This window comes from Coffea eugenioides, unplaced genomic scaffold, assembly GCF_003713205.1.
Source record: "Coffea eugenioides isolate CCC68of unplaced genomic scaffold, Ceug_1.0 ScVebR1_3596;HRSCAF=5017, whole genome shotgun sequence".
Taxonomy (NCBI): domain Eukaryota; kingdom Viridiplantae; phylum Streptophyta; class Magnoliopsida; order Gentianales; family Rubiaceae; genus Coffea; species Coffea eugenioides.
This window is the reverse complement of record NW_020864188.1, coordinates 204,675-214,915: the sequence shown is the minus strand read 5'-3', so window position 1 is coordinate 214,915 and position 10,241 is coordinate 204,675. Positions and strand designations below refer to the sequence as shown.

Sequence of the window (10,241 nt, the reverse complement as noted above, 5' to 3'; positions counted from 1 at the left end):
GACCTGATTGGAATTATGACTCGCCTTGAAATTTAGGATTATAAATGAATTCAAGTACCATTTTGCTACTGAACTACTATGAGCCATCTGAACTTCAACTTCTATTTGTTTTTTGGTGGTGCAAACAAGTGTAGAGTTCCCTTTTCTCCTTCTAATATTAGATCAATAGTTGTCCTGCCTTCATTAACATGACAGATGAAAATAAACTTCAGCATTAAGGTTGGTCGTGAAAATAAACTTTAGCATTAAGGTTGGTTAAGTTCATGGTGCCTCCTTGCACATCAACAACATACAGCATTGAGTATGGCCTGCAATTTTTTAACTTTGTAGTATTGTACTATAAAGAACTTATATATAAAGTGGGAATGGGTGGTGGAATTTGTTGTTGGTCTTTCGTCCTTCTTCATGTGGAAATCACGTGCACCGTGGTTGTTGACTTGTTGGTCCTGGAATTCTTGTACCGGTTTCGTTCCCTTTTATTTTCCAAACCACCTGAAACCCTGTGCTGGAAAACATGTGCTAGAAACCATGTGCTTTTATCTCTCTCTTCCCCCTCAGTCTCTTCTGGTTCTCTTTTCATTTCTTCCTTTTTCTGTCATTCTCTCTCTTTTTCTTTTCCTCTGTCATCTTCCTCTTCCTCAAGCAGCAAGACTAATAAGGTAATCTTTTTTTCTTTGCAGATTTGCATTAAATTTTTTTTAAAATTTTTTTGCACTTCTAGAAGACCTCTGTTCCCCATTGTACTCTTCTTCCTCAGATTCATCTCCTGTTTCCCATTCACAAGTTTCTGACTGTTGCATGGTTGTTTTTGTTGAAATTTTCTTATTTTGTTCCATTTTATTGTTATTGAATATTTCTCTTTTATTTTTTGTTAGAAAACCCTTATTTTGTTTCTTTTATTTTTTTTGTGTCTAATGTTTTCCGTTTGTTTTGGCTAGAAGTAAAAAGAAATCCGTATTATTACTTTATCTTTCATTTTTGATGATGTGTTATACTAATGATATGCCAGTGAACCACAAAATCCATTTGGGTGTTTCCGCCTTCCTGCTCATAAACTTTGACAGTGGAATTAGCACATGAAGAGGTAATACTTTGTCTTTTATATCAGTGCTATTTTTTTTTGCCCTTGATTTGTCCCCTTTTTTTTTGAAACTCCAAAACTTGGGGTTTTTAAATCTTTACTTTTACTACTACGCCTCCTACTTATCCCATTTTCCCTCTTTATGATTTAAGTTTTAATCAAATTCCATAGCTATTTCTACAATAACTATAAAGAGATGTTTCCTATATTACTAATTGTTGATGTCATCAAATTGGGTGTTGAAAGCTGAAAATTTTTGCTTAGGTTGGATGGTTGGATGTAGTAGTTACGGGAAACAGGACAATTGAAATTTTAAAAGCATGAATTTTTCACTTTATTGATTGGAGCAAGTTCAATTGAATGTTTCTGAAATTCAGTTGATAATGTGAAAGTTTATGTTAAGCTGGCAGTGGAACTGAATCTAACGAGTTACGATGTTGGAGTAATTGGTGTAATCTGTTTAATCTTTTGTTTGCCTCACTATGTTTTTGCTGTGTAATTATTTTTTATTATTCGGATAAATTTCTCAATATTTTATCTGCCTAACTGTTTTAACATTGTGGATGATTGTGTTATTTGATAAATTTCTCCAATAGGGAAGGTTAAGAACCTAGATACTTTCAATTTGGAAATTGGGTGTCTAATAGTTTCTGTGTCGTGTTTTGCAGACATCATGATCGTTATCATCTATCGATAGTTCAAAAGTCGCTGCTTATGCATTGTGAACTTTTTTTTTTGTATATTTGATTTTCTCTTCATTGTTTTCTTCCCCTTTTACTCATCTAAAATTTACTTTTTTTTTGTGATTGCAGGTGGAGAAAGTTGGGCTTTTTCCTCTTCAACATTGCTGCAATCCTCTAAGATATGGTATATTTTATTTCATTCACTAATAAAAAGTTTACTTTAATGCACTGTGATTTTTTATATTTTTTAATCAAGTTTTGATTGTGATTTTCCTGGTTATTCATTACTTGGATGCTCTTTCATGAGCTTCCTTTTCCATTCATTAAGGAGAATGCCTGATGTCTTTATTTGCTTTGCATCTCTATGCCATTAAATGTTGGATCTGTTTTTGATAGTTTTGTGTGTATTTAGTTGCTGGGTTTCCAGCCACAAATGACCAAAGCATTGTAAGTCATCAAGGATTTCCATTATTTTAGATTATTGTTTCTAAGTGCCTTTTCCTCATGTCTTTGCATAAATTTTGCCTTTTCATTTTTCTTTTGCTAGTTTACAAGTTTTTCATTAAAATTTTGCTAATTTTGTTCTGAGGGGATTGGCTTGTGCATCTGATAGGATGACATTTTGAGGATATAATATAAATTATATTAAAGTTAGTTCACCACCAAAATGGCTTTTCTTCTCTTCTTTCCTGCCATTCAAGAGGTTTTTTTTATTGTCAATGGAGCTTTTTTCTTCCCTTCTTCGTACCTTTTGGCTGGCTTTCATGGTACAGTTTAGTAGTACAAAATGCAATAAATCTCTTGGTAAAACTTCTTAGTTATATATTTCATGAATCTGAACTGTACAAGCTAACAAATTGCTTTCAACCCTATGTCAATTTTCGCTAAATTACAAGGACTAGCATAATTTTACTGATCTGATTGTTTCAATTTGGATGGTCAAATTTTTTCTTATTGGATGGGATAATCTGAAATTTAGAAATCGTATGCAGGCATGGAATATACTTAGCAATGGATGGACTAAAATTGTTAGAGTTGTTTTAGGCAGGTAACGGGAATTAATTCATGGTAAATGATCTACTTATTTAGTGTTTTAATATTTGCCTTGCGTTAATGCCTAGATGTTTGAACATCCATTTAAGCCATTGGCAATTTGCGATTGATTAAACAAAATCTGTGCAAGCTTAAAAAAATATGTTTGCAACTCCTGTTTTTAAGTGCCATGAGTCTCTGATTATTGATTCTGTCTAACCATATAGAAAAATGGAACTAATAAAATAGCTATATTTGCATTACCAGATTGCTATAAGTAAGAGTAGCATGCTTGAGAAGTCAATGGAATTCCTTCCCTAAGATACTTGCATCTTGTGTCTTACCTGTATATTATAGTATAACTCATCCAAGAATAGTCTATTCTATGCTGGGGAACATTTATGATACTTGGAGATTACTTTTGATGTCATTTTCTGAAGATAACATAATATTGCCTTTTGCTGATATTTGTCACTCAGGTGCTCCAAGAGAGTTCTAACATTTATTTTTGCAGTAAATTATGGGATTGTATTATTGTACCTTTTAGGTTGATTAATGGAATTTTCTGAAGATAACATAATACTACTTTTTGCTGATATTTGTCACTCTCAGGTGCTCCAAGAGAGCTCTAACATTTATTTTTGCAGTAAATTATGGGATTGTATTATTGTACTGTTTAGGTTGATTAATGGATGCTTCTTACCCTTTTGACCGTTGAACCTTTTTTTGAAATTCCATCAGTTTTTTGAGATGCCTAATGAATCTATTCAAACCGTTTGTTATAATCTAACTGAGCTGGTCAGCTGATAATAATGTTTCTAAACCTGAAAATTTTTTTAATTTTATTTTTTTTTAATGTTGTTTCATAGTTCTTTGAATTGAAAGGATTTTGGCTGGCTTTAGCATCACTTGATAAACAGGACCTTTCTCTAGGCAGCAAGCCTTTTATGATTTTTATGAAGTTGGCAAAATATTAGAACTTTCCAGGAATTTTCAATCTCTTGTATTGTGACGTGGAGAAGATTATAGTTGCTAAGTGTGATTTATAGTTGTCTTTCTTTTGTGGGTCTTTTATTTTCTCAATTCTTAAAGAGAATCCCTGCCTAAAGTCTCCATTTTTCCTTTGTTTCCAGCCTTCAAGCATGACAATGGAAGGGTGCACAAAGAGAAGCACCAAAGATGGTGATAAATCCACACTGGTACAGGCGGTTAACAAAACCCGAGCTGCTTCCATTTTTTAAATTCGCTCAGTTAAAGAACAATTGTTACTCAAATTGATGTTAATTCAAAAATAGTAACTATGATATGAAAGCAAGTAGTATGATATACCGCTACATCACTTATCTCTTGATGCACTATATGTATATATGAATACATGAGAAATATGTGATCCAATAACAATCCAAAAAAAATAATAAAAATAAAATTGTCAAAAAATCTAATGAAAAAGGAATTATAATCTTTTTGAACTTAATAATGGTAAAAAATACGTTGTAAAACCGAATGGAAAAAGAGCTAGAATCTTAATGGTAAACAATCTGCCTAATAACAAATCCAAAATATATCTTTTGAAACAGGCTCCAAGTATCTGCACATCTGCGGTCAAGGCTTTGTCATTCATGGTAGAAGTAAAATAAACAATGCTCACGCAAATGTATAGAGAGCAGCAACAATGGCCTAAAGATTGATTGGTCTCTTTACTTATTTGATCATTCCTTTGTTGTATTTGTTTTCTATGAGAGTTCTATCATTTTCATCTGAATTATGTGTTTCTTGGATTATCAAGTTTTTGGTTTCAACAATATATCACACTATTAGATAACATCATCCTTAATTTTTATAATATAATATAAGGTTTGGTTCTAACATCATCCTTAATTTTTATCCCAAGATTGCTATTTTTATATTTCCTTTCCTTTTTTTTTCCCTTTCTTTTACTCAATCTTAGGAATTAAGCATTCTGAAATTCAAATCCCATGTCTACTCTTTTTTTTTTTAGCTAACAATTTTTTATAAATAGTTATTAATTAGTAGTTATTGATAAGGCTGCTGGAATTAACTCTCCAGAATTCAAATGCCATGCTTACTTTTTATGTTTTTTTGGTACTAACAATATTTGGTGTTTTCTTTCCATCACATTGTTTCCTTCTTCTTTTTTTTTAAGTGGTTATTATTATTTTTTAATACTTGCTGATAATGTCGCATAAATTAGCTAACTTGACGTCGAATCCAATGCCAATTTTTTTCTTTTTTTTTTACTTAAAATATTTGTTATTTTCCTAGGGTTTCAGTTTCTTTATACTAATAATAATATTACTATAGTAGATTATGGAATAGTGCTGTTGTGTTTAATAAATTGTTATTAATTAGTAGTTATTGATAAGGCTGCAGGAATTAAGTTTCCTAAATTCAAATCCCAGGCTTAAATTTTTTTATACTAACGATATTTTTTCACTTACAGTAATTTTCCCAAAGTTGCCGTTTTTTTCAACAATAATAATACTATTATTATAGTAGAATATAAAATTGTGTTGTTATGTTGTTTCTTCGCTTTTTCTTTATTAGTAGCTAATTAATGAAAAATAACGCTGTAGAAATTAAGTATTTCTATGGAAAGAAAAACACTTGCCGATTTCTTTTTTTTTTAAACTACAGTATTTTCTTTTTTTACAAGGTTGTTGCTTTTTTATAATAATGTTATTATTATAATAGAGTATACTTTCCCTTTTTTTCCTTTCTTTTATTCTCTTTTTTTACCCAAAGTTTTCTTTTTTTTTTTTTAAGTAGTTACTAATTAGTAGCTATTGATGCGCGCATGAACTGAGTATCCCGATACAAGAAAACATAATACTATTCTTCTTTCTGTTATGTGAACAACTAATTAAATACTTTAAAAAGTCTTTATATAATAAGCCGATAGAATGTGGATTTAGTATATAAGTGTGTAAATTTAGTTCTTCCCTTATAGTTCTTTCAAACAAAATTTAGAAATTAAATATAAATCAAATATCCAATTATTCTGACCCACACAATATACATATAGGCATAACCAAATACGCATATTAGTAAATCCAAATATATATTACAAAATAACCAGGGGCGGAGGGAAGGGGGGGCCAGGGGGGCAACCGCCCCCCCTCCAATTGTTAAAAAAAAATTCTAAGTAAAAAAAATTTTATTATTATGTTTTGCCCCCCCAAAAATTAATCAAAAAATTCACTTTGCCCCCCCAAGGGCCCAAATAATAATATTTGAAAGTCCAAATAACAGAGAATTATTTTCTTAACGTATGAAGTGCAAAAAAAAGATAGCCAGTTAGTTAACTTGGCAATTGACTGCCACAATTCTTCTTCCTATGTAGAAACGTCAAAGTAGAAAATAGAAACGTCAAAGGCTTGGGCCCCGAAGAACTTTTTCCTGTGAAGGCTTGAAGAAACTTTCTCCTGTGAAGACCTTCCCCCACTGGCTAAGGATTGTACATTTGTACCATTGCATTTTGCATGGCCTAGCTGTCCAGGTAATTTTTTTTTTAACAATTGGAGGGGTGTAAAAATTTTTTTTTTTTTACATAGAAATTTATTTAGTGAAATGTGGGTGTAAAAAAGTTCGCCCGCTAGTTGTTTGATGAATTGATCGAGAAGGACTTGTATTATTTTTCGTACTTGTAGCATTGAGTTTTATTGGGCAAATAACTTGTCGCATTGAGTTTTAGTTTTCTGCTTGTCATTTTACTGATTTTATTTTATCATTGCTTTATTTATCATGATTTTCTAGACAACAAGCAGTAAGACCTCCTGAATATTTGTTCCTCTAGAATTGTCTATCTTTGTTTCTCGACATTGTGCTGAGAATTTGCTATGCAATTTAAGGAGTTTAAATTGTACATATTTATTATGGTCGGTTTCCGTTTATACTTTATAGTAATGCTTGTTGAGTATACTTTATAGTAATGCTTGTTGAGACTATAGAAACTTTTACTGGCATGGATAGTTATTGATTATTTTTCGGATTACAGTAGTTGATGAGTTCAAGTAGGTGTTAGTTGTTCAAGTTCAGCCGATTTAATAACAAGCTATGAAAACTTCCTTGAGATATGTTTGAAATGAGAACTTGTTCTGCTCTAATGGAGATCTTTTATCATTTGTTTGCATTTTATTATTGAATAATACTTTGTGCATGTCACTTATGTCTACTTAGGTTGCAAATGTTCTTGCTGCTTTTATTCCATCTCTATAGGCCATAATCAGCATTTCTCAATCAATTTTATTTCGATTACATGTTGTTGTTTGTTGCAAATGTAGTGGTAATGGCCAACAGGACAATTGATTCTTTTTTCAAGAAAAGACGCCTAGAACCAAATGGAAGTGGTGAAATTCCTTGTCCTCTTCGTGATTCTTCTCCTAAGCATCAAACAAAGAAATTTTGTAGAGCTGAATCATTAGAGTTTGATATTTCATCCATAGAACGTGATCCTGGAAAGAGAAAATCCATTTGGAAATATCTAGAGCATCAAAGGGATGAGGTACGGAGAGCATATATTAAGTTTGGGCCATACCAACCTGAGCTTCCGATTGAATCAATGGTTGTTGACAAGAAGGGCCGACGTTTCCTTTTCTCTTGGTATAAATTGTTTCCAGATTGGTTGGAATTTTCTCCAACAAAGAATGCTGCCTTTTGTCTTCCTTGCTCACTTTTTTCCAAGCCAACGGACCGTTTTGGATCAATGGCCTTCACAACTAGTGGATTTAGATCTTGGAAGAAGGTAAATGATGGAAAAAATTGTGCTTTTTTAAATCACATTGGAAAAGATCCTAACTCATCACACAAAGTGGCAATGCAATGCTATCATGATTTGGGAAACTCATTGCAACATCTTGACAAAATTATTGAGAAGCAAAATTCTGAGCAGGTTGCAAAAAATCGGTTGCAACTTCAAGTTTCCATAGATGCTGCAAAATGGTGTGCATTTCAAGCGGTGGCTTTTAGGGGTCATGATGAAAGTTTAGATTCTAACAATCGAGGTAATTTTATTGAGTTGATCAAGCATGTGTCTTCTTATAATGAAAAAGTGGCTGCTGTGGTTCTTGATAATGCTCCTCGAAATGCATCTTATACTTCTCCTACGATCCAAAAGGAGATATTGTCCATTTGGTCGATCAAGATACAAAAGCATATTCGAGAGGAGATTAGTGATTCAAAATTTTCTATACTTGTTGATGAGGCTCAAGATAGATCAAAAAGAGAGCAAATGGCTATTGTTCTTAGATTTGTGGACAAGCAAGGCTATATTCGAGAGAGATTTTTTGACATTGTTCATGTGCACGAAACCAATTCCTTGACTTTGAAGAAGGAGATATGTGATGTCCTTTCTCGCCATAATCTTAGTGTGCAAAACATTCGTGGCCAAGGATATGATGGAGCTAGTAACATGCGTGGAGAATGGAATGGACTGCAAGCATTATTTATTCAGGAGTGCCCTTATGCATATTATATTCACTGTTTTGCTCATCGACTGCAATTAACATTGGTTGCAACATCTCAAGAGGTAATTCCTGTGGAACAATTCTTTACAAACTTATCTCTTCTCATAAATTTAGTTTCATCTTCTTGCAAACGGGTGGACCAACTTAGAGTTGCTAGAGCTGCTAGAATTGCTGAATTGATTGCTATTGATGAACTTGAGACTGGTAGGGGTCAGAATCAGATGGGTACCTTAAAATGGCCAGGGACTACAAGATGGGGGTCTCATTTTAGTTCTATCTGTAGCTTATTCACAGAATATGAAGACATTTGCTCTGTCCTAATTGATGTTATCAATTATGGAAATACATCAACTCAAAGAAGTGAAGCTGACAGAGTTTATGATTTCATGACATCCTTTGATTTTGTTCTTGTTATGCATATGATGAGGGACATTTTAGGATTTGCACAAGTACTTTCTCAAGCTTTACAATGCAAATCTCAAGATATTTTGAATGCCCTTAAATTGGTTTCAGTAACAAAGGATCGACTTCAAAGTTATAGAGATAATGGATGGAATGAATTGTTCACCGATGTAAAGACATTTTGTGATGCACGAAATATAGAGATGCCCGATATGAATGTCATTTATAAAGCAGGTCGAGGAAGAATTCGAAAACAAAATGATCCAATTACCATGGAGCATCACTACAGGATTGATGTGTTTTTGGCAACGGTTGATTCTCAAATACTTGAAATGAAGAATAGGTTTAAGGAAGATGTAATAGAGTTGCTTATTCTTAGTTCAGCATTGCACCCCAAAGATAATTTTCAGGCTTTCAATATTGAACAAATTTGTCAACTTGCAAACAAGTTTTATTCAGCTGACTTCACAGATCAAGAGAAGTTACACTTAAGAACTCAATTAGAGCTTTTCCAGATTGAGTTTTCCTGTAATTCTCAGCTTCAAAATTTGTCATCACTTCAGGAGTTGTGCCAAGTGTTAGCGAAGACAAGAAAGTCAATGTGCTATACTCTTATTGATAGATTGATTCGTCTTATTTTGACTCTTCCTGTTTCAACAGCTACAACAGAGCGTGCATTTTCTGCTATGAAAATCATCAAGACTTGTTTGCGTTCTAGGATGGAGGAAGATTTTCTTGCCAACTCTATGATAATGTATATTGAGAAAGAAATTGCTAGAACTTTTGATGTAAATTCAATCATTGATGACTTTGATAAAATTAAAAGTCGTCGTGCACAATTTCATATGTCCCACACAGTCAAATAGATTTGTAAATATGATGATATTTTTGTATATGTGAAGCGTATAAGTAATTTTCATTCTATATAAGGTTGTTTCTAATCTTGTGGTATATATGTTCACATTATTTTTTTTTTGTAAATATATTTTACTTTCATTGTTATAGACTCGCCCCCCCCAAAGTTAATTCCTAGCTCCGCCACTGAAAATAACTAATCCAATTTTTATACCTCATTTCAACAAATGATTTAATAAGAATCTCCATCCAAAAAATAATATCCGCACAGATGAAATTTGCATCCTTTTTAATGAAACTCCTTCTTATCTATTACTATGCCATTCACTCTTTTTTATTATGACACTATAGTACTATACCGCCGTAGTTCCATGTATTAGCCCTAAAGATTTGAAACCCTATTTATTATATATTTAATAATTATATCACCTTAGTTGCATTCATTATGTAAATACATAGGGGTACAAACGAATCGATCTGCTCGTGAGCCGCTCGCGACCAGCTCGGTCAACGTTCGAGTCGAGCTCAAGCAACTCGTTTATAACACGGGTCGAGTTCGAGTCATGTGTATGAAAGTCCGAGCGGCTCACGAGCAGTAGGAAATTACATAAATATCTCTACTTATATAACTAATTACTAATTAGAAACTAGATAACAAAATTTCTCCAAGGACCAAGACAGTGGAGGACGGTGGACCCAAAGTCA

General features: G+C 32.8%; 1 protein-coding gene across 1 annotated transcript; it reads left to right on the top strand.

The window, feature by feature from the left end:
• Window positions 1-7,102: 7,102 nt before the first annotated feature.
• Window positions 7,103-9,547, top strand: LOC113758078 (zinc finger MYM-type protein 1-like). The gene has a single exon (XM_027301107.1). It carries the CDS (start codon window positions 7,103-7,105, stop codon window positions 9,545-9,547), a length of 2,445 nt encoding a protein of 814 aa, XP_027156908.1.
• Window positions 9,548-10,241: the final 694 nt, after the last annotated feature.

Excerpts from the sequence above, each read along its gene's own strand:
- LOC113758078 (XM_027301107.1), top strand. The coding sequence starts at position 7,103 with ATGGCCAACAGGACAATTGATTCTTTTTTCAAGAAAAGACGCCTAGAA.